The sequence below is a fragment of the Eublepharis macularius genome, chromosome 2 (assembly GCF_028583425.1).
Source record: "Eublepharis macularius isolate TG4126 chromosome 2, MPM_Emac_v1.0, whole genome shotgun sequence".
Classification (NCBI taxonomy): Eukaryota; Metazoa; Chordata; class Lepidosauria; order Squamata; family Eublepharidae; genus Eublepharis; species Eublepharis macularius.
This window is the reverse complement of record NC_072791.1, coordinates 65,516,662-65,542,283: the sequence shown is the minus strand read 5'-3', so window position 1 is coordinate 65,542,283 and position 25,622 is coordinate 65,516,662. Positions and strand designations below refer to the sequence as shown.

Genomic DNA, 25,622 nt, shown 5'->3' with positions numbered 1-25,622 from the left:
AGACCAAGACGCAGGTGAGGGGAAGAAGACCTGATTCTGACTGACTGTAGTTTGTATTTTATAAGATCTACCAATCTAATAGCATATTAGAAAGTTTAACTTTAATAATGGTATTATGAAGGGAATGCAATACTTGTAGATGTAGTGTGTGTTTTTTATATGTTGTCTTTCCTCTCTCCCCGTTCCCTTTCCCCCCTTTTTTTTGTTTTGTAGTTTTTTGTAGTCTTTGATGTTAGCAATTAAAAATATAAAAGAGTGACATTAGCATGTTGGGATGCTACTGACATCTCCCACCATTTCCCCCAGCCAGTCCAAATCACAGTCACCAGCACTGAGATATAGAATAGTCTAGATCATCCAACTAACAGCTTCCCACAAGCCAAGCCAAAGAGTGACTAAGGCACACCATTCTAGAAACGCAGGACAGGGAACAAAACTGAATAACATGTACCCTAAGCCTGAAGCATGCCCGCCTGATTTCTTCATGTTTATTGCTGGAAAGACTCAACATTTGCCCATTGAAGTTGGAAATATAGTATTACAGTGCATCATACCAGAGTATAGTTTAAATTTCTTCCTGTTGTTCGATGCAGTGAAACAGATCTTCTAGTTCAGACCACTTCTAAAGTAGTAAGGCAGATTGAGGCATGGTCTGAAGGTGGCCAATGCCTGGACGGAAGACCACCTCAAATTCTATCTACCCTGCCATGAGCAAGAAAAGCAGAAAAGTACACAATCATTAATAATCATGATCCATGAAATTATCTTACGTATTGTACATGCTCAAGTCTAATAAAACAGAAGTCTTGTGGCACTTTAAGGACTAATAACATTTATTCCAGCATGAGCTTTCACGAGTCAGAGCTCACTTCTTTAGATGCTATGACAAGGAAATTATATTCCACATTTTTATAGAGACAGTATGGTGTAGTGGCTAGAATGATGGATTAGATGATCTAAATTCAATTCCCCACTCTAACATGGATGATTACTGGGAAATCTTGAGCCAGACACATACTCTTAGCCTAACCTACCTCACAGGGTTGTTCTGAGGAAAAAATGGAGAAAAGAAGAATATTGTGAGCCATTGGCGAGAAAGGCAGGGAAATAAGTAGTAAATTGAACAATTAAATAAATAAATAAATAAATAAATAAATAAATAAATAAATAAATAAATAAATAAATAAGGAAAATTACAGAAGAGGAGGGGGAAGCTAGGAGTTGGAGGGAGAGCAAGGCTTGATGTGAATTCTGTCATAAATATTTTAGGTGAGGCTCTCTGCATAAAGGTCTGGAATGACTTAGGATGTTGAATTCTCTGTGTAAGGAAATGGAACAGATTGGGATGTTTTCTAATTTTATGTGTGATGCTGTTGTCAATTATGTCATTTTATTTTCTCTGGTTTTGCTGCTGTTTTTATTCTTTTACTTTGCTTCCATATTGTTTTAAGAAATTGTTGTAAGCTGCCTCACAGATATTTTATATGAAGAAGATATATCTGCAGAGTCCTTAGCAGATGCCTTGAGATGGTAATATGATGGGTAACAGTCAATAAACTAAAGCTCAGTACAGACAACTGTTAGGAAATGGTGAAGCTGCTCAAGGACTGGAGGGAGTTGCACTCCCCCTGAAAGAGCAGGTTCATAGCTTGGGGTTTTACTAGATCCTGGCCTATGTCAGAGGCTCGGGTGGTCTCATCTGCGGCCCAAGTGCCTTTAACCAGCTTTAGTTGATATGCCCATCCTCAAAAAGCGTGATTTAGCCATGGTGATCTATGAGCTGTTTAAATCAAGATTAGATCTCTGGAAGTCATTCTAAATGGGGCTGCCTTTGAATATGGTATGGAAACTTCAATTGGACCAAAACATAGCAGCCAGGTTACTGTTAGGGGTTGGTTACAGGGATGGTGTCACTACAGTGCTGAAAGATCTGCAGTAGATGCTCATTGGTTTCCAGGAAAAATCCAAAGTGCTGGTTCTTACCTTTAAAGCCCTAACCTGCTTGGGGCCAGGGTAGTTGAAGAATCATCTCCATGGTACTATGCAGCCTGTCAGAGACAGGGCTTTTTCAGTAGTGACACCCTCAGGTATGAAATGCCCTCCCCCTTGAGGCTCACCTGACATCTGCTTTGCTCTTTTAGGGGCCGGGCCAAAACATTTATCTTCACCCAGGCTTTTAATCAAGGGGTCAGTTTTTAAACACCATTTTATAACATGATTTTTGTCTGAAAACTGTTATGTTCTCTGCGTTTATGCTCTGGCTGGGTTTTTAAATTCTGGAGTTTAACAAATAATTTTAAACTTTTTTTAAAAAAATGTTTTATTCCTTAAGATGCCTTGGGCAGGTTACCTAGAAAGGCAGCATTTCCCCCTAAATAATATAAATAAAAACACACTTTACATAAATAACAAGCACTGAAAGCAAAAGCTGGTTCCTATAGCACCTTAAAGACCAACAGATCTTAAAGACTAGAAGCACTTCTAGTCATTGCACAAATACCCACACATACAGACATTCTCTGTTACTTCCTAATCGAATTGGTGTCCCTCCTTACTTTCCTTAGGACTTTTACTTTTCTGTTGCTAATTGGTTCGTTCCCTATCCGTCCCTCCCTTTGTTCGCCCTAGGGCCGGTTTATAAACCAAATGACAGAAGGGGCGGTGCTTAGGGTAAAACAGCGCGGCCGCTTCATCATCTTTATGCGCCTACTGGAAGTCAATTCTTCGACCGGGAAAGCGGCGGGGCGGGAAGAAGAGCGTGGATGGTGGCTGCAGGGGGACAGATCCCGCAGGAACCGTCACCGAGTCGAGTAGTGACGCAATAAATAGTTTCGTGGTCGCGCTTGCTCTACAGACAGGAGCGCAGTGAGATTTCCTCTAAATTGGCCGGGCACGTCACGCGCTCAGCGATGAAGTGAACCGCTGGCACCGAGGTCGCGCGCGGGCAAAAGTCCGAGCCCTGCCCCTCTCTTCAAGGCGTACGTTCTTACCGGGCTGTTAAACTGTCACGACTTGCCTTTCGAGGGCTGCCTGGCGAGGCGCGTGCATGCGCCCAATAGAGCGAGGGCCGGCAGTTACACCCGCCTGCTTTGCCCCTCCTCAGTGGGAAGCAGGCCGTGCCCCTGTTACTTCGTACCCGCCGTCTCTGAGCACGCCGCGTGGGTAGTAGTTCTTCCCCAGCCTTTTGTCGTGGCCTCTGCTTGGTCCTCCATTTCTCTAACGCCGTTAGCTTAAGAAACGCGGAGTCATTGCGCGTCAGGCTCTTTGCCGATGCTTCGGCCCAAGAGCTGAGCCTTTAAGCGCCGTTCCAGACTTGCTTTGAACTTGGAGGAGGCTCTGTTTCTCTATGTCTGGGTGTTCTCGCACTTCTGTCAAATAATCGGAATAATAGTACGCTGCCGCAATGAGTTGCGATGAAAACCATCTGTAATCAAGGGCTTCTGGCAACGCAACGTGTGTCATTATGAGTTTTATCTCTTTGGCCTGACAAGGGGACACTTCTTCGAATTTTTTGGCTACTAAGGTTGATGGTGTTGTGCAACCCTGCTTTGACACAGAAGGCCGATGGCGCTGCTTTGCTTGTGACTTTGCTTACATTTGGTCACATCCTTCATCTGAGATTTTGGGTATGTGGAATTTCTGAATAAATTCCATCCTGGCATTGCCTGGACCAAATCTGTGTAGCTTCCATAATGGAACCGTGCCCTGTTGTTCAGGTCAGCCTGTGAGCTAAGATTTTAAGAATCCTCTGTAATAGCAATAGGTATTGCCTCTGAATGAAATCCTGATGTAACTGAAATAAAATTAAGCAGGACTTTGCCACTGAGTCAATGAAACTGGGATCCTTTCCTACACAGACCTAGCCATCCGATCTGTTGGGCCCAAGTTGTGCCAGTTAGTAACAATGTGAAATTGAAAATGTTTTGCTGGGCACTGTTTCTAACAATGGTTAGGCTATGGCTAAAGATATTTTAAACTCATAGTAGTTCTTTATAAACTGTTACTCTGTTGGTATAAGTGATGGCCTCTGGTTTTCTTCCAGATACATCATGTCCAAAATGGGGCCTGCCCGTGTGGGACTTGGTGTGGTATTGGGAGCAGCAGCTGGGATAGGTCTCTTCTACTTCTTTTACAAACAAAAGAGGAAAAGGTCTTGGAGAGGGAGCTCCAAAGGTCCTAATGCATGGAGTGTGCAGAATGCTCTAGAATCTCAGGAATACACAGAAATTACACAGTCTCTTAATCAAGGTAGGGTTATAATGAATTTTTTCTTTATACTTTTATTTTCTCCAAGGCTGTAGTTGTCACTGCTAGTAAGAGATGGTGTGTTTTTTTCCAGCTTTTCTTGTTGGCATCAGAATGTGGAACTGAATTATCTTCTGTTTGATTTCAGTGTAAATATGTTCTGTAGTAGTTGGATATTCTGTTTCCATACGCAGAATGAAGAATTTCAGTTAATCAATTGTTTTATTTAAGTAATGCAGCTTATAGAAGTATATCTGGTTGGGAATAGGATTCTTCCCTGGTCCAATCTCACCAAACTAAAGTATATTAAAACATTCTAATTTCCTGTACATGATCAAATAGTAACAGTGAACAGCCATGTCTTCCTTACACCCTAATTGGTCCCCTTTATTTTACAAGACTATCAATAAACCATGATTTTGACTTTTAGACTTCATGATCAATGGCAGTAGGTAAAATATAACATTTCAGTTGATTTAAAAATTGATAAACAGAGGAGGGAAATGATGTATTAAGAGATTCTAGTATCTGAATGAGGGCACAGTTGAGCTTGCTTCCTCCTCCTCGCAGTAACAATGGATCTATTAGGATGGTCCACCCACTAATGTCTTGCATTGGTTTCTGGGGGATTTTGAGAGCCTCCCTGGTGGTTGTGTGAAGGCCCTTATAGCTGCATGGAATGATGGCTGGCTGGGACTGTAGATGGGGTTTCTCATCTTGCATTGTGGTAGGATGCCAGTTGTGTGGAAGCTGAATCCAAACAAGACAGAAGTAATATTGTTTGGGAATACTAATGCTTTGGAGCGACTGGAGCCACTTGTGGTGAATGGAGTGGAGTTGGCTTTTGTACAGCAGGTTAAGCACTTGGGGTACTCATTGGCCTAGCTTTGTTGTTTGAAAAGTTCCATGGGGTTTGAGTCAAGACTTGTCTTTTATCAGCTGCACCAACTCTCTCCTTGCTTAGACTCAGCTGACATAGCCACTCTAATCCATGTTTTTGTAACCTCATGGTTGGGTTACTGTAATATGCTCTATGTTGGCTTGCCCTTGAAGACAACCTGGAAATGGGAACTGGTTCAGAATACAGAAGCCCGATTGTTGTCAAGAGTTAGCCAACAGGCATATGTATTGTCTGTTTTAAAACATTTACATTGAGTGCTGGATTGTTTCTGAGTACAATTTAACGTGCTAGCTGTTAAGGAAAAAATTCTTTAAAGGTACTCTGCGTTCAGATTACCTTTCCGAACAGCTGTCACCCACAAGTAATCAAGACACCAAAATGGTGATCTATAAAGATTAAGGAGCTTAATTTACAATAAAACCCAGATGCAATGCCATGTTCCAATATATGCATAAAGATCAGCCATAGCAGAGAATCTTATATACTTTCCAAAGTTAATTGTTTACAGAAAAGAGAGAAAATTGTTATACAAAACTAGATACAAACAATTCTTCAGAAGCAAATTCTTCAGGAGACATGGCACAAAACAGGCCTGATTGGCAAGACCCTAAACTCCCTCTGTAATATAAACATGCTCCATGTCTGGTGCCACACAGGAATTTTGGGTGTCTTCTTGAGAGGGTGCTTATTCAAGGTAAATTCTTGAGTACAAAGTCAAAACAAGAGAGATACTGTCCTTGCAATAGGGCTTTCTAACCTTACTTAACATCAGTGTCGGAAGGAATCTGTTTACAAGAAAAAAACTGTTGCCTTCTGTGCAAAAGGTCAACTCTAATAAATGCGCATACATAGGTCTTTTAGAATAGGGGTCATAGAAATTCCCTATCACTAACAATGTTCATTAAAGCTCTTTATGGTCTAGGACCAATTCTCCCCATCCTCAGTGCCAGTTACAGTCCTCAGGCTGCCACCTAGTGGTTGTTTCCCCTGTTTAAGGTAGCTTGTTTGGCATTGAACAGAACTGTGCTTTTCCTATAGTGGCTCCAACCCTATAGAAGAGGTTCCCTGAGGAGGTGTGTGTGAGGAAGGTGCCTTTAGAACTAGGAGGCACTGCAAGGCCATTTTATTTGCTTAAGCATTTAACGGTGTGTAGGGAGTAGTCCTGGGAGGGAAGGGTTACCTCAGTTTTTATTGTTCTTTATATTTATTTAATTTGGATTTCTAATCTATGTTGAGCTAAAAAGAAAAGGAGAGTTATTAGTATTTTAATAATAAATAAATAGGTTTGGGTTGTAATGTGCCTAACTGAAAGCAGAATTCATCTGAAAATATAATTCTGTGGTGTTAATGGAATAAAGTAAATGGGATAAACAGAAGTTGAATATCTGTTCAAGGTCTATTTAGACAATTTTATATACCTACTTGTTAGACTTTTATACTACTCTTCCAGGCAACACAAAGTAGTACACATGGTTCCTCTGTCCTGTAGTGTGTTATCTGCCATCCATCTAAACTAAATAAACATCTAGAAATAATGTAGCTCAGGGAAGGTGAACTGCTGCTGTTGTGACAATTTGGTTTCTCTCTGTAGTTCCACTGAAATCAGGACCAATAGAAGGTGGTGATAATAGCCCACGTACATCTTTTCTGACACATGAAGAACAAGCTGAAGTGCTGAACCGTCTGGACTTTGTGCTGAAAAGCATTATAGAGCTGCGACATGAAGTAGAAGAGTTGCGGAATAGCTTGCAGGGTTTAGCTGGAGAAATCATTGGAGAAATGAGGTTGGCATAAAACCATTTTTTGTGATATGGAACATGTTGAAAACCTTCCCACTAACCATCTCTCTCCCCCCCCCCCCGCTTTATCTTTCTGCAAGAGGACATGGGCCAAGTTTGGATGAAATTTATATTTATGCTTTTTTATTTATGTTGCTTTCTGATTCAGGTCTAGTAGCACCTTAAAGACCAATTAAATTTCCAAGGTATGAACTTTCAAGAGTCAAAGCTTCCTTCATCAGACTCTTGAAAGCTCATACCTTAGAAATCTAGTTGGTCTTTAAGGTGATACTGGAGCCGAATCTTCCTCTCAGCTACCTAACTGAAACTCTCTGTAAGGTAGTAATTTTTCCAGAATCTTTTCACTTAAATATGTCTGTCTTTAGAGTAAGGTTGATCTGCAGCCTTTAATGTCTAAACACTTGAGTGAAGATTGGTGTCTTCAGTTTGCAAAATAGTGGATGACTAGTGCAATTCACCTAAAACTGGAGGGAGAAGCAAGATTCTTCTGTTCAGACAATTTTGGATTAAAGTTGTATAAAAACTGTTAATCTAAGACCATGCTCTTCCAAATACTTGAGTTTAATCATAAGCACTTGATTTCATGCCTCTCCTTTTCCCCTTATTATGGTAAAAACATCAAAGTGAGTAAGAAGAAACATATAATGATATTCTTTCAAGAGTACCATTCCACAAAGTGGGAGCCATGGCAGAGAGAACATGTGTATGGATAGCTGTCAGGGAGACACCTTCAGAAGGCTGAGCAACGCTATCATGGCAAAGCATAGGACAGGGGGTGGTGAGATGAAGGTCCAAGGACATGAATGGCTTTGTAGGTGATAATTGTAATAAAATAAGAAGTGTAATAAAATAATAACAACAACAATAACAATAATAATAACTAGTACCTCAGATTGAACCCAGTAAATTACAGGTAACTGAAGGAGTAATTGCAAACATCACTTCTTGTTTTAGCTTGTAGGCAAACTTAGGTGAGCACTAAGCATAGCTCACACAGTGTGGATTTATCAGATTGTTATCTTGCCTTTCCTTCAGGGAGCTCATGTACATGGTTCTCTTTTCCATGCACTTTCTTTCATCCTCCTGTTCTTAGACTAAAGTCTTGAACAATAAAACAATTCAAATATGGTTTTATAGTGGTACTGGTTAATGGCAGGGAGGAAACTGAGCAAGCAACCAGTGTTTCACATCAAAATCACTTAATCATATTTAGTACCACTATACTGTTTTTCAAAACTTGTTAATATCAAATACTACTAGTAGTATTATGAAAAGATGCTACTTCATATCAGTTTCTCATACTGATAAGTTTGAGATAACAAACGGGAACTGAATTTTTTATTCTTGTTGAAAGGGCAAGTTTTAGAATTTTATATTTTACTGGAACACTACTATGTTTCAATGCTTGGAGGACCCAAGATTGATAGCTGTAAAAGAGAAGTAACAATGTGAAATAATCTGATTTTCATTTCATAGTTTCAAGAAGTACTTCTGAATATTGCATATTTGGCTGTTAAAGTGTTTTACCCAGCCAGGATTCCAGGGTTACTGGATTTCATAGCCCAGTGTAAACTTGCAATCTTGATTGGTAATACAGTGAAATCGTTATCTAAGAGTTTGTAAATGGCTATTAATAGCTTTATATTATGTGCATTAATGTCTAATTATAGCCTTATAAGAAAGACTTTGTCAGTTGATTGATCATGTAATAATAGTTTTTTTTAAAAGCCATTACCTTTGTTAGAACAGCAGAAAAGATGTTCTAGATCACCAATAGATTTGATACATAAGCTAAGTACAAACACAAATTAGTTATGGTAAAGATGTGTGATTGTGGTGGTGATGTTCCTTTGAGGAAAATAGACTGCTTGTTTAACTATATGTATTCAGCTGTACCACATCGCCATGTTGAGACATTGTGAGCCAGACTCCTGGTCTGTATGATCAATTACAGTGTTAAGAAATTGTTTATCTTTTCCTTCATTTTCAAACTATTTTAATGTAAATCTTCTCTTTATAAACATGAACCGAAATTCTCTTATGATAGAGGAAAACAGTGCACTGTAACTATGGCAGACAGGAGTCTGTCTTGCCTTTGAGAGGTAAAACTGCCACTCAGCTGTTTCATCCCTGAGCCTATGGGGGTGCTGCCCCAGCATTCAGTCACCTTTCATGGAATGTTGGAGGAAAATAGAGCAGCAGTTCAGGTTTGCCTCAGCGAGAGGGCAGACAGTTTCATGTATAATTCTGCCTGGCAGTGTCGCGGGGTGGTTTAGCTCTACCTCTAGGAGAGTACAGAGCTGTGAGGACTGTCTTTGGTGAAAAGAAGCTCTCGTACCTTTTAGTGTGACTCTTAGGAAAGGGCTGGTGTGGGTGGACACCTGTGTGTGTGTGAAAGGATCCAGCTTGATGGCTAGTCAGTTAAAGCCTGCTTGTACTTGAAAGCATTAAAGGGAATTAAAATCACAAACTAAACTTGTGCAAATTTAAGTGCCTTAGCCAGGTTTCTGCTTTGAATGTTGGGAGTCTTGGGCTGCTAATCTGTTCTTCAAAACTGACTGGTACGTAAATAAATCTTTGTGAGGTGCAAAATTACAGTGTTAGGCAAGAAACTGAAAAAGAAATGAAACGGAGCATTGCTTTCAACATGTTTATCTTACCTTGCAGGTCCCATCTAGAAGAAAGCCAAAAGGCTGTTCGGCGGAAACGCTTTGCATTTCCCAGAGAAAGGAGTGATTCTGCAGGATCCAGCTCCATATATTTCACAGCCAGTTCAGGCACAGTCAATACAGATGATGGTGAAAGTGAAGGAGGGTAAGCAATCACTAACTTGAAGTATTAGTTTTTGAGATTGCTCCTGGTTAAAATATATCATTTAGAGTGTTTGAATAGGATTAATCAGGAGGCTGTTTAGACTGTGGCACAAATTGGTTGCACAGGGGAGTAATAGAACATCTAACTTGTGTTCTATGCCAAGGTTTCTGGGAAGAAAATTTAAGAGAAAGCTAGTTCTTGCAACTGTGGGTGGAGCATGCCTAGATAAGGCTCTGGGAAAAACAGAGATCAGATGGTGATACTTGTTTGCAGGTTGTTCATGAGATTCTCTAGTCATCTGTTGCTCCCACCTACATCTCAGATGCCTCCTGATCTAGCATCTGGCTCAACTTAACATGCTTTAGAGCTTGTCGTGTAGGTGATTCATAAAGAATATCTTGGCTAGTGCGTTTTCTTCATATTGGAAAAGTTGCACTCCTGGAATTAAAATAAGTGTTTTCACCAAAGCTCCATTAAAACTGAATAGTGCTGGACAGATTGCATCTTTGTGGCATAATCCTTCTTCTTTCTTCCATCTAAATCGGTAGAACTTGTTTTTAAGAACTAGAATATCTTTTTACTCCTGCATAGATGGTTGGATTGAACCAGCAAATTATGAATTCAGCAGCCATTTGCATATGTGATTCTTTTTCTGCTAAAGATATGTGTATAGAATCTGTATGGAAGAATATATAGCCCCAGCTAGAGTCAGGGGTGTATAAAATTTTGCATTGTTTCTCTCTTACTGAGCTCAGTTCACATTTTTCTCTTTAAAAGAGATTCTGCTCCCAAATTATAGCAGTTTCCATCTGAATAAAATATGCATCCTTGCATCCCTTATTTAAATCTTTTAAAGGTATTGTTGATAAAAGTAGTTCTGTTATGAATTAAGAAAGTGTTGTGACAGTTTTCAGTGACTTTGAGTAGTGGGCGTTGGTCCTTGTAAATGTCACTTGGAACCACAGTGCACCATTAAGAATCAAGCTTACAGATGTGATGGAAGATTAGAATACATCTTTCAGCTGAGCATACACCATATTTTTCTAACAAGTTAGTAGGGGGGTGTACCTTGAGATAATGAGGAGAAAAAATGAATTGGAGTAGCTGAGGCTGCACATAACAGTAAAGGATATTTGAAGACAAAATCCCAGATTTCTCTCTGACACTCCGGCACACTGCAAAGAGGAATCAAACGTAACATTATAGATTTGGCGGATGGTTGCATTGAATGCATGCCTGAGATCTAGAGGAGTTAGCCGTGTTAGTCTGTAGTAGCAAAATAGAAGAGTCCGGTAGCAAACTGATCCTATTATCAGAAGCTACTGATTGCATCTACTCCCCCCTCCCCTCACCACCTATATATATCTGACCAGTTTCTTCATACCCTCCATGCATCTGATGAAAAGAACTGTGGTTCTTGAAAGCTTATGCTACAGTAAAGTTGGTTAGTCTTAAAGGTGCTACTGGACTCTTTTCTATTTTGCCTGAGATCTGTGTACTTCATAGATGTATAGATGAAAAGCCACTTTTCATTGTACAAATTCTTGTGTATTGGATTTGGGAATGGTTTTCTCTTTCTATTTGAGTCTAAAGTTTCTCCAGTCCAAGACAACAGGCTCATTTCAGACACAGTACAAGGTTCGTCTGCACAGCCGTGCTTTTGCATTCCCATTCCCTCCTTCCATTTTAACACAATACAAAGTCATAGAGAGCAATCCTAAGCAAGTCTACTCAGAAGAAAGCCCATTTTATTCATTGGGGCTTACTTCCAGGAAAGTGTCCATAGGATTGCAGCCATCGTCACCTGGACCAGACATCTAGAGTCCAGACTTTCCTCGTGCCTAATGAAACCGATATGATCAGTTGGTTACCCATTAGATGGCGTGTGTATCTTTCTTTTTGGCCTTTCTTCTTCCAGGTTCTCTGCTCTCACTATCTCATGGGACCCCTTAGTCTGGACTTTATCTTATCATGATTTATTATTATAATTGTAGCTCCTCACACTACATAGATCTTTGTAAAGTACAGCTAGTGTTTTACAGCTTGGCTATGTGCATGGATACCTTTCAAACAAGCAGAATGGCTATAATCATTTACCTGCTGGCATTTAGGCCTTTTTGCAGTGTAGTCATGAACACAGATGTTTCATATTTATTGTCTAGATGCTCCTATGGGAACACTAGTCTGCTTTTGCTGAGGAAGTTATTGTGTGTATGTCTGGAATAGACTTAAATTTCTAATATATATCTTATCCAGATTAATCTTTTAAACTTGGTGGTAATGTGTCTGTTGTAAACTGGCCAGACGACTCTTACCTATTCCTTCTGTTACACATCTTAAAGTTTAATAAATTAGCCTCTATGGAGAATATGGATAGTAGATCCATTCTTTTAATTAAACACATTTGAGAATGTTAAATTTATACAGAACGTGGGGAGTTCTGGGTTTTGACATGGAAATGGCTAGTTTTCATAATGGGAGCCAGCAAACATCTATTCCAAATTACAATATAGATATGTTTGATCCTGTCCGAGATTGTTACCCTAATAGGGGAGTCTCCTTGTCAGTTGGGGAAATTAGCATTTAAGGAGATGTAGCGAGAGAGAGTAACTGGGAAAGCTCCACCTATGTATACCAAGATTGTTTCCTTAGAGAATGCTCAAATAAATAGGCAGATGTTCTACAGGAAAGGTTTCTTTATTATGAGAGCAGTAAAAGGCAAACACACAGAAAGTCATGCACAGCACACACTCAGAGGTAACCAAGAAAACAGTGAGGAAATGGGAAAGCAGTTTTGGGAGAAGGGTGATGTTTACCATTCTTGGAGAGAAGGTCTGTGGAGGACCAGCAAAATGACCAGCACTTCAAGGAGAGAAGGAAGACCCACCAAGACGTGCGCACACACACAGCACATGGTCACATAGCCCAGTTATAGAGTGAAGCATACCCTGGAACAAAACTGCCATTACGATGAGAGACAAAAAACAGAACTGATGTCTTGCATTCAAAAACAATACCGTAATGCATGTCTGGAGGTGGAATGCCTATCTGGGCTGGGTTATAGGTAAAAAATATTGCTTGATGACCTAGTAAGTATCTGACAGGAAAGCTAGCAGATGTGCTGAAGAGCCTGCTTAGGTAAGTGGGAGAGGAAAGGTGGAGGAAGGTTTTGATGGGATTAGGCAGCGACGTGTCTCTCAGGAAGCCTTGTTATCTCTGTTTCTCTCTGGGCTGTGGGGGCTGTTCAGTCAGTCATTCACCCATGACTCATGGCTTGGTAACTTTCCAGTCTCCAGGCCGGCTGGCTGTCTGGGGCCGGCAGTGTCTGGGACTTCTGGCAAGGGGTTTATGATATTTCATATCCATAAAATGCCCTTTCAGTATGTGGGAGGGGTATGACTGCTAACAAGATGGACAAGGACCAGATGTGTTTGTCACTTTGCCTTCTTGTGATTCCCTGTATATTTATATTTTTTAAAAATACAGTTGGCGTTTTACAGCTTGACTTTGTAAATATGTGCCTCCTAAACAATGGGGGTTCAAAGCAGCTTACAACATAATTTCCCCCCTTCCATTTTATCCTCACAACTACAACCCTATGAGGTAGGCTAGGCTGAGAGAGAGTTCGTGACCCAAAGTCACCATGCAAGCTTGCATGGTGAAGAGGGATTCATACCTAAGTTTCTCAATCCTAGTCTAGTATTCTAACCACTACACCATGTTGGCACTTCAAATGTTAATCAGCTTGTTACTAGGTGGAGGTGGGGATACTTAGCTTTCATGGCTGATGACAGTGACATGCTGGGATGCATAGAGCTAAGATTTTTTTAAACAACAAGATCTTCTTAAAGGCAGGATTGGTAGTGTTCTCAACCTTATACCTGAATTATATTTTATTTGTTTGTTAGATTTATACCCTACCTTTAAACCTAAGGTTTAAAATATTAACCCATCCTGATCTGCCCTTTTATTCCATTGGCATTGCAGTGGCAGTTGCTGAGTGATACATGATTTAGCCCCTTCCTCCTGGGATTAAAGATCTTTAATGTCCTGAGAACCTAGCAAGGAAAACAGCCTGTCTGCTTTTATACCTGTAAAGATTCAGCCAGTAGTAATTTAAAGTCACTTAAAAAGGAGGTGACCACTATACAATATCTATTCCAGAACTGTTCACCAAAAGTGAATTTTCATGCACATGCTTATGACTGTGTGATGACAATGTCAAGTGATGCTATGAACGTATAAAATAACCATCACAGAAATAGGTAGAGGTTTCCTATAGAATGATATAGTGGCAGTGAATGATCAAACAAGCTTTTTGATCCAAGGTTCTGCACCACATGTACTCCTAAATGACTTGAGACATTATGAAAGTTTTATAGAAATACAGTAAATAAGATAATAAACTGAATTAATTTTAATAGCAAAGAACTGGAAATGCATTAAGAGTCATTTGTGGATGAATGGGGTAGGAAGATACGGAATGCTAATTATCAATCAAGCAAAATCTGACTGCTTTTTTAGTGATTAGAAAAAAGTTAATGAATCTTTGGTTTGGGAACTATCCTTGAGAGAACATATGTGTGTGTATATATTGTTGGTGTTGTAAAGAATGCAACACTTCTATATATTACAAGCACAGCAGCACTAGTTCTAGTATATATTTTTAATTGTACATTAAGACTTTTTCTGTAAATCTTATTTTAATTTATTAAAGGTGCTTTATTTTCTGTCAAGCCTACAATTAGTTCAGCTCTATTACTGAATAATGATCATGCATATATGCTACAAAGAGGCAAATCAAAGTAATGTTGCCTTTATCAGTTCCATTCTGGAGTTGAAGGCAAAGTCCTGTTAAGCTTTTTTTCTGTGTTGTATACTGTAGCGCTGATATAGGAAATTGTTAGTAGTGGTGGCAGTAGTTTGGAATTTTGCTTGCTCTATTAGCATTCTTCTCTGTTTTCAGTGGGTGAAAGATATTTGCTTTTTAAAATGTCATTCTGAGTGAACAGTGTCACATTAATTTAAATGCCGTGTCCCTTTGTGTGTTCAAGCTATACCACAGCCAACGCAGAGTCTGATTATGATCGGGAAACTGATAAAGAGAGTGAAGAAGATGAAAACAGTTGTGATACAGTGAGGTCTGCGAGGAGGGATTCTCTGGACTTTGTCAATGAGGAGGAAGCAACGTTGACCTTTGACTCTGCTGTGGAGGAAGAGCTTGGCCAGTTGCTACAGCAGGCAGATCAGTTGCACAGTGGGAGTGACCAGGAGAAGAAAGAAGGATTCCAACTGCTGCTTAACAATAAACTGGTGGTAAAGATCACTGTAGCTAGTTCCCAGAAAAACTGAGTCCAAACTAACCAACAGGGGAGGGCAGAAAGGGATATTGTGCAAGGCTTCATCCACACCACAGTTGTACATGAGGCCAAGCATCTGATCTTATTGCAGCATAGTTTATGCTCTCTTTAGAATATGCAAAGCCTCAAAGCTCATGAGATGTGCCCTATTTTAACACTCTTAAATTTTGTCTATTGCAACACTGAACATAGTAAATAACCTAATATGATTAAAGTGAAATCACCAATTGCTTTTGTGAAAATTTAGCCATTTACAGATTTAACAAACACTAAAATCTAGAGTTAGTTAGCAAAACTCCTGTGTTTAAAACGTATGTGCTTTACTGTTGGTGGAATGTTTTCAAATATTAGACATACACATGTAGAATTGATAATCTATAGAACACACTTTTTCTGGAGAAAGAATAAAGCGGACTCTTTAAATGAATGTTTTCTGGATGAAAAACTAATAATATATCGGAACCTACATTTTTGGTAGAATCTTCCATCTGCAGACATGTATACTTAAGAAAAAAACCTTTATGCATCATTGTATAAAATTTATTGGGTTCTGTGAGGACTGAATGCCTCTATAAAGTCGCACATCAGTAGTCTGCAGTCTCATCTCTACCATGCCCCAGCTCTCTGCTCTGCAGATTATGCATGATGCTGATAGACCCCATCTGATGGTGATGTCCATTGCCGGCATAAGTGCTACAACCTATAGTGCTCAAGCATGACATCTGCTTCTGCTAGTAAAGCAAACTAGTTGTGTTGAAGTAGTCATTTGCCCTTCCTAAATACTGCTCTGCTGCAGTGGATAAAGCGGGGAATGTTTCATAAGATTATCAACAGGTTAATATTTAACCAAAGGCATGTTCTAGGCATTTCCTCTATTTCACATACATGTTTTGTTTGGTTCCTTTGTTAAAAGCGTAAGAAAATTATTACACACAAATACTTCAGACAAGGAAAGACATTTGGGGGAACTACTTATGAGATTTGCAAGACTAGTTTAGTGTTTTAGGTTGGGTTTTTTTTTACATTACTTGTCAGACCTACTTTCTGCATCTTAAGATATCCAAATTAAATTAGCTAAATTTTAATTTAAAATTATGCAGAATTGCCTCTTTCTCACTCAGGCTTCCAGGAAAGTGAGATTTACAATTGCAATATTTATCAGACAGATGAACTGAAGCGTTAATTCTGTCCACAGTATAGAGACAAACAGGATTTCCTTTGGCGTCTGGCTCGAGCCTATAGCGACATGTATGAAATAACAGACAATGCAGATGAGAAGAAATCATATGCATCTGATGGTAAGGAGAAGCATTTCAGTGGTCAAACTGAGCATTTATGTGCCTAATTTTGAAAAAGCCTAGTGTGTGTTTAGAATAATTGCACTAATTTTTTGAAAAATCATTTAGACCAAATGGTTTTCAGAAAATTCCTCAACCATCACTACGTATATATTTCCTGGTTTTAAATTGTATTATTTAGGAAATGTATATGTCACCTTTCCAGAGGCCTGCTTGAGGTGGGTTTTACTAGGAGAGTTTCACAGCATGAATAGTAGCCACTGCTATATGTTCTCTAGAGTTTAGCTTCTGTCAAAGTTGTTCACTTCCTTTTGCCCTCCTGTATTATTTTTTTTCTCTTCTGCTAACTCCAGGCTTCATTTGTTTCCCTTCATAAGGTCAATCATATCAACTATGAGCCAGTTTTCTTACTGGCCACACACTGCTGTGGGAGTAGTGATTCTGCCTTCCTTGTTCCTACTGTATAACATCTCACACATGTTGGAGGTGAGACAATTCCAAGAGCTTTAACTTGGAACATGAGAGGAATCTTGCAATTCACCATCTTGCTCAGGAGAGCTGCAGGCCAAAAAACTATGGGCTGTGCTTGCAGGAGCGGTAGTCTACAGGACGCAGCTCTTTTGCCCAATTGTTTGTCATCCCAGTGGTAGGAGGCTCTTTTCTGAAGCAAATCTGCTGTAATGAATATGTAAATTGTAAAGCTTTATCACACATTGCTACAATCTTCATTTGGCTAGTATTTGAGGCTTAAGTGTTCAAAATGTGTGCACAACCAAGTTAGTCTTGTTTCATTTTGCAGGAAAAGAGGTGGCAGAAAGTGCTCTGCAGATGGGAGGTCAGATTGCAGAGTGTCACCAGTGGTATGTAGTTATTCGTTTTGTAAAGGACAGCATTATTTGTGAACTTGGAGCAACCCACACAAGTGCTTTGGTGTATATGTTTCAATCACCCACTTTCCACAAATAGTACTTCAGATGGCAGAAGAGCTTATAACTGTTGGTTGCAGTTAGTCAATATGCCCCTCACTCAGTCTTTAATTACACATTGGCTCACTACAGTATCTCTAAAGGAGTTTTAAAAAATAATAATATATGGTTGTTGTGGGTTTTCCGGGCTGTATTGCCGTGGTCTTGGCATTGTAGTTCCTGACGTTTCGCCAGCAGCTGTGGCTGGCATCTTCAGAGGTGTAGCACCAAAAGACAGAGATCTCTCAGTGTCAGGAACTACAACGTCAGGAACTACAATGCCAAGACCACGGCAATACAGCCCGGAAAACCCACAACAACCATCGTTCTCCGGCTGTGAAAGCCTTCGACAATACAATAATAATATACTTCTGTTGTCTCAGAAATGAGATTGTTTTGCTTGAGTTTTTATCAAGAAACATTCTGCTCATCCGAAAAAATGTAAATGATGGAATTATACACATGTCATGGAAAAATTCTGTGCCTGCAACAGAAGTATTATGATGCAGAAAGGATCAATAAAAAGACGTGGTTGCTGCTGCTTACTCCCAGCTTCTAGAACAGCAATAATTTGCAATTCACATGTGATCTAGCTGTGATTATTGATATTGACATAATACAAAATGCTAATGATGATGTCAGCTGGAGCCCATGAACTAGTAGTCACTTGAAGAAACGCATAAATGTCAGGAAATTTCTCCACTGAAACTTCATAATGAGTGGAATGCTGATAATATTTCAGTATCCGTGTGTGATCCCTTATTTACTGACTTGTCAGTTTACTATCCATAAGTTTAATGTGGAGTATATCCTCATGAATTCAACCTTCATGTTATAGCTGTAATTTGAGGAAGAGAGAATTCCTATGAAGGGAACCATATGTGAGTTAGAGTTTTTAATTTTAAGATATCTACAAATTTTAAAACTGTCGGTTTGTAAACTTTGTCAAAACATGACTGATAGAACAATTGTTTCAGGATCCTATGTCTCTTCAGTGTAGCCTCTCTGCATTTCCTATTGAAACATTCAAATATCTTCAAATTTCAAATTATGCAGTGATAATACATACTTTTTATGGTATAATGGTAAAATCTTTGGACCAAGCCCAGCTAAACTGGTTACCAGATGTAGTGGTGGGGAGTCTGGTGGGTGTGTGGGACTATATTTGGCAATATTGTTAAAAATCCAAGTTATTGAAACTGTTTGTTACATTCACTTTGGATTACTCTGATTTCCTCTTATTTTTTAATGTTTATATTATCTGTTCAGTAAAAAGTTACTCACCACTGTGAAATTTAGTTCATCTATTTTATGCTACAATTACATTTTATGGTGTGTGTGTGTGTGTGTGTGTAATCTGTTTTAGTATTTTGTGTATTTTAATGAACTGTTTAATTTTTATTGTTTGCTGCATTGGACAGTGATGGCCTCCTGCAATTCCAGGGGAATATAGAGGTGTAATAATCCTTTGCCCTTTTTTCCCCAAGGTGGTATTCTATGGTAGCATATTTAAGTCTTGACTTGCATGGCTGTAGAATGGTGTTTTTACTGTAAGGTAAATTTTATTTTTCTTCAGGACACAGACATTTGAGACAAGTTTTTAAAAAGAACAGTAGTTCTTTTTTCAGAATGGTTTGAATGCTTAACTAGTCACAGGTACTCTGGACAGGTTACAAAGCAAAGTAAAGTTACAACCTGAGCTCAGGTAAATACTTTCTTATTCACAGATTACAGTATCAGAAAGCTTTATATACAATTTAAAAATAGCTCATAGAGGCCCTAAGCGATATTTCACCAGTGAATGATATCCTTTTACTCAAAAAACATTCGGGGCCCTCCTATTGAGACAAATTTTGTCGCATTCCCACAGCTTTAACAAACAGTTTACAATTGGTCTCCCTCTTTCTGAAGGAACAACTTGAACCTGATTAGAACCCCTAGTATAAGTGGGTCTAATCTACCCAATATGCTCCAGCCTGGAGTCAGACTGTCTTTATAATAGTGCTCTTTCTCTCCAAGCATCAGACCTCCACTGTCAATTGGCCAAACCACCCCAACATTCCAAAAGCTGATTGGATGTTGCCGCAACTTCAGATTGTCTTGGGTATTAACATATATTTGATTATTTGACAGCTAGGGGCTGGGCAACCTCCAGTCTGTTACAGATATTTGAAAAAGTGGGGTATAATTTTCTTATTCACTTAATTCAGCAGTTGCATAAGACTGAAGTATTGGTCTGGATAACATTGACATGACACGATATTTCCCTTCTTTGTTTCCCTACTTTTTTGGGGCTGCCATGTCAAGAAAAGTGGAAATTCTGTTTTCAAATATAATAACTTGTTTGCTGAAGTTTGAGCAAAGGTAGATTAGTACTAAAAAATTCTGTCTGTAACTTGAAAACAAGATGTTCTTGTGCCTCAGAATTTGTTTAACTAGAAGCCAATTGCCTAAGCTTGAATCAACTGTTGTTACATCTCGTAACAATAAGTATTCTTCTTAGTGACTTAAGAACAGATGTGGGAGGGAAGAGACCATGCATGCAGAATCAGTAGAATTTTCTTCATTGCCGCTAAAGTAACAAATAGAGCATTTAGTGTATATAGTACGAATTAAATGAGCATAAATTAGTTGATTTTACTTAATAGGGAGGCACACAAAGGCTTTTTGCTATTTGCCTTCAGTGACTGGAAGCTTTGCTCAGGTGATCCCAAGATGTTACCCAAGATATGGCTGGATGGCAGATGATAGAGCAACCTTTCTGAAGCTAAGCAGGTGTGGGTCTGCTTAGTGCCTGGCTGAAAGACCTCTGTTAAAGTCTGTTGCCTTGAATTCCATGGTGGAAGGTTGGGTTTAATTGCAATAAAAAGTGTAAAAATTCTTACCTTTTTTTTTAAAGGCACTTATCCCTCTTGATTGCAGTGTGAGTATTGTGATATGCTTCAAGCAGTATTCCTAATTCCTATTCTACAACCAACTGGAGCAGGGTGTACTTGCATGCTTTTAGAACTCAGTAGGAATATAGAAATAAGAGTAAAAATGCTTGAGAGAAGTTCTTAAGTTGCCCACAAAATGGTTGGCAAATGAATGTCTGTGAAAGCAAAGTACAAGGAACACTATAAAAAGATCAGAAGTTAGAAGCAAGGGTGGGAGTTCAAACGAATTCTTTTGTGCAAGGTGCAAGCTTATTAAAGAGTGCTTTGCAAGTTAAAGTCTGCAAAAGAAAGTGAGGTGCTGAGTTATATTAACACTGCAGATAGGCACCTCTTATTTGGCCACCCAAGATGACAAAGAACTGTTATAGTCTGTCTGTCTGCTTTCTTCTCTCTCTTCTAAATAATGAATTTCTAACCATAGCTGTAGAGGAAGAGTTGGATTCATTCTTATTAGATCGTCTCCTGTACGCCAACTTTTCAGTGCAATGTGGTAAAGGATTTATTTTTTAACTTCCATCCATGCACCAATGAGATCTGAGCTCAGCCCCTCACTGCTATATGAAAAACTACTACTTATTCAGTCCTTTCCAACCACTAGTACAAAGATTTCACTGGAGTTTTGTTAGCTGCTAGATGGAAAAAATAGAGCTTCCTACCTAGCTGCATTAGGAGGCTAAGGTCAATTACTGTGTCAGTATTAGGCATTGCTCTTGTCAGATCACTCTAACAGTAAGAAAATGCCAGGGGTCTGCCTTTTAGATTAGATTAGATTTGTTATTCTTATAGTCTGCTCTCCCTGCAAACAGGCTCAGAGCAGATAACAGTATTAAAATTTATATAAAAACTATAAACAACATACAATTCAGTAATAAAACAACTTCAGATGGCTGTATATATTACCCAGCCCCAGCCAAGATATTCCATGGAGTAGGAGATGAAAAGAACAGCAGTGGTCCAAAAGCCGGGGGGGGGGGTGTTACACACACACACCCAACAAGAAACCAGTAAATTTACAAGGGAACAGAGGGTTATTATACCATCAAGACCTCCAGTAACAAGTACCCGCAATTTATCCTAGTCTATAAGGGTCTCCCATATAAAGCTAGCAAATTTCTTCATAATTGATTCAAGCCACTAGAGCTAAAATGACGTCAAATATCAAAATTACTTCTTACAATGTTCGTGGTTTGGGAAACCCTATTAAAAGAAAACGTATTCTTGCAAATCTATCTAAGATAAGATCAGATATCATATTCCTCCAAGAAACGCATCTTCACCCTCTAAACAGTCAAAATTTAAAATCAAGTTGGATCCAACTTCAATATCATGCAAAAGGTACTTCCAAGGCGAGAGGAGTTGCTATCTTAATCTCCAAAACTATATCCTTTCAACATCAAAATACATTAAGTGACCCTAAAGGAAGATTTGTTTTTGTAAAGGGCAAAATAGGGCCACAAACATATACCCTGGCCTCAATATACGCACCGAATTCAGACCAAATAACCTTTTTGGAAGACAGTCTGAATAAATTAACTCATTTTCAGGAAGGAGAATTGATCTTAGGAGGGGATTTAAACTACATAATAAACCAAAAACTAGATAAATCCAAACCTAAAAATAAAAAATGCAAAAAGGAAAATTCTAATACTAGACTTGCTAAAATTTTAGAAAATAGCTTTTTAACAGATGCATGGAGATATCTGCATGAAAGTGAAAAAGATTTTACATACTACTCACCAAAATATGACATCTACACTAGAATAGACTATATTCTAATTTCAAACACAGCAATAAACAGATTACTTTCTTCAGAAATTGGTAATATTACTCTATCAGACCATGCCTGGATTAACTGCACACTAACAACTACTCAAGAAACATCTAAACAAAGGCATTGGTCACTAAACAAATCACTCATTACCAACCAAAATACTATTAAAGAAATTAGTAACAACATTGAGGTGGCTATAAAGGAAAACACAACAAATGATATAAATCCGAGCATCATTTGGGATACAATAAAAACTGTTACCAGAGGTCATATAATTTCTCTTCCATCACAAATAAATAGAAAAAGAAATGCCATAAAACATGAATTATTAGACAATATCAAAACTTTAGAACTTAAACATAAAAAACTGGTAATAAAAAAACACAAAAACTTATTGAACCAACGTAAACTACTTGAAACTTTAGAAACAAAATTTTGAAAGATCTTCAATATATCAAACAAAACTACTGGTTCAATACCCCAAAATCATTACGTTTACTATCATATAAAATAAAAGAAAAAAAATCATCCAATATCATTAAACAAATTTATGATAAAAAGGTAAATTACAAATAAAAACAAAAGATATTCTAGATACCTTTGTTAATTATTATAAACAACTTTATTCATCCAAACTACCAGACAAAGAAAAAATCACACAATTCTTACAATCGCTCAAGAATTTAAAACAATTAGAAGAAAAACACCGCTTATTATTAAACAGCTCTATTACACAACAGGAAATAATTGATGTAATTAAATCACTAAAAAATAACAAGACACCAGGATCAGATGGCTACCCACCAGAATTTTATAAAAAAATTGCTACACTAATTTCTAAACCACTCATGCACGCTTGCAACACAGTTTTAGAAACCGGACAGATACCTCCATCGTCAACAGCATCAATTATAGTAATTCCAAAACCAGGCAAGGATCTATCTAAACCCACCTCATACAGACCCATTTCATTACTAAATCAGGACTATAAAATCTTCACAACTGTCTTAACCAAAAGATTAAACTCATTTATTTCACATTATATACATCAAGACCAATCTGGCTTCATTCCCAATAGAGATTTAACCAACAATATCTATAAAACACTCAATTTCATATAGTCAAAAGAAACAATTAGAATCAATCTTTTTATCTTTAGATATAGAGAAAGCCTTTGATTCTATAGAAATTTCATACCTAAAACAAGTTTTACAATGCATGGGATTTGGAGAGGTGTTTCTCAAAACCATAAACTCTATATATTCACAAGCAAGTGCTCAAATCATAATCAATAATCAACTATCTTATAGGATACCAATCCAAAGAGGCACAAGGCAAGGGTGCCCTCTCTCACCAATTTTATTTGCGTTGGCTATAGAACCATTAGCTATAGCAATTAGGGAAGACACACAAATTCAAGGAATCAATATAGAGAACAAACAATATAAATTAAGCCTCTTCGCTGATGATATGATTATTTATATCACAGACCCCATAAACTCTCTTCACTCACTTCAAAACAAACTACTAGATTTTGGCTTAATTTCAGGTTTAACAGTCAACCAAACAAAATCACAATTATTTCCAATTTTTGTTCAACCAAACACTATAAATAATACCAAACAAATCAGTCAGTATCACTGGAACCCTAAGCAAATATTATACTTGGATATAATTATTCCCAGTGATCTTAAATGCCTAGTAGAACTAAACCATATTAAAGCAATTAACCAAATTAAAACAGATTTACATAAATGGGACAAGAATATTCCCTCATGGTTCGAAAGATATCATCTGATTAAGTCATTTGCTCTCCCAAAGCTCCTTTTTTATTTAAGAGCAATCCCATTAACAATTCCACAAAAGAAACTTAAATCTTGGCAAAATATGCTAAATCAATTCCTATGGAAAAAGAAACAACCGAGAATCGCTTTTAAAGTGCTAAGACTTAAAAAACAACAAGGAGGTTTAAACTACCCCAATTTAGAACTTTACCAAACAGCCACTAGGTTGCTTAATACTTTACAAATTTTAATTTCAGCAAACACTATTGATTGGATTACTATATTAGAAACAGAAACCCAGCACAACAAAATACAAAATTTATTTTGGAACACTAAAAAAGATCGTCCTTATCAAATAAATAACCCCTTCTTAGAAGCGATAATCAACACCTGGGACCAAATCAGATACAAAATTATGCCTAAAATCTCAAGGTTCTCATCTTTTATAGAACAACACTGGTTCCCACCAAGGCAAACTAGAGCTTTTAAAGAAATGTGGCTACACTCAAATATGACCCGCATAATTGATATAGCAACAAATAAAGGAATCATAAACAAAATAGAAATAGAACAGAAAATAAAACATAAAATACATTGGTTTACTTACCTCCAACTATCAAATATGTTACAATAACTGAAAATACGGGAAATATTTTTTAAAAATTCAACCGAATTTGAACTCCTACTAGATACCAAATCACTTAAACAAAAGGGATTAATTTCAAAATTATACAACATTCTTTTAGCCTCAATTCAAATTAAATTCTTTTTTTTTTTTATAAATTTTTTTATTTTTCATAACTACAAAACACTACACCAGACTATCACAAGGAAAGGGAAGAGGGAAGGGACAAAGGGGAGTGGAAAAAGAAAAAGGGGGGGGGAATGAACTACAAACACTAAACACTACACTTCAATGTTTCCCTTCATACTGTCATAATACAAAAATAGCTCCATAGAATAATGATGGAGTGGTTAATCATACAGAGAATAAACATTTCAAATTCTGATTAAACTTTCCTCCCCCTTCTGGGTCCCGGACGCAATTCTCTCTGTGCAACTGCTGTTGCAATGCTCTCCTCCTCCCCCCCCCCTCCGGCTCCTCCTTTTCTTCGTTCTTGGTGCAGCAAAGTTCTGGGTTTTTATTCTCAAAATCCTTTAGTTGATCTTCTGATAATATCTTATAGGCCTGATCTTTATATCTGAACCATATTCCTTCCGGGAATAACCATTTGTACTTTATTCCATGGTCCCTCAGAAGAGCTGCAAACTTTTTATATTTAAAACGCCGTTTCCGGACTAGAAATGGAACGTCCTTCAAAATCTTGACTTTCAAACCCATAAAGTCCAAATCCGCATTGTATGAGTTATATAGGATGGTGTCCCGAATCTTTTTAGTTGAAAAGTCAATAATGATCTCACGAGGCAACTGTCGCTTTGTTGCATATTTTGAAGAAGCCCGACGGACCTCCAAAATGGCGCTTTTAACCTCTTCTTTAGTCGTCCTCGCAGGTGTCGCCAGTAGTTCCGAGACCAAATCCCACAGATCCTCATTTTCCTCCTCTTTCACGTTTTGGAGACGCAAAATTGTCTGCGTTCGTTCCACTTGTAGCCCGATCAGTTGGTTCTCCACCAACTTCAGCTCCTTTTTTGTAGCCTTCACAAGTGACGCACTTTCCAGAGCAGACTTTTCTGCCCCCCCCGCTGCTGCCTTAATGGTTTTCACCTCGCTTTCAATTAAGCCCACCC

The 25,622-nt window shown here is 38.3% G+C and overlaps 1 protein-coding gene across 2 annotated transcripts in view; it reads left to right on the top strand.

Annotated features, from left to right (window-relative positions):
* Positions 1-2,716: 2,716 nt before the first annotated feature.
* Positions 2,717-25,622, top strand: part of RMDN3 (regulator of microtubule dynamics 3) — a 67,319-nt gene continuing 44,413 nt past the window's right edge. Inside the window, exons 1-7 of one of the 2 annotated variants that reach the window (XM_054971657.1) lie at positions 2,717-2,978; positions 4,043-4,248; positions 6,738-6,930; positions 9,613-9,759; positions 14,814-15,075; positions 16,315-16,417; positions 17,217-17,277. In XM_054971657.1, coding sequence (XP_054827632.1) covers positions 4,050-4,248; positions 6,738-6,930; positions 9,613-9,759; positions 14,814-15,075; positions 16,315-16,417; positions 17,217-17,277 — 965 coding nt within the window. In that variant the 5' untranslated portion in view covers positions 2,717-2,978; positions 4,043-4,049. Of the gene's footprint in view, positions 3,627-4,042; positions 4,249-6,737; positions 6,931-9,612; positions 9,760-14,813; positions 15,076-16,314; positions 16,418-17,216; positions 17,278-25,622 lie in introns of both variants that reach the window. The other variant, XM_054971656.1, reaches the window with a different exon arrangement.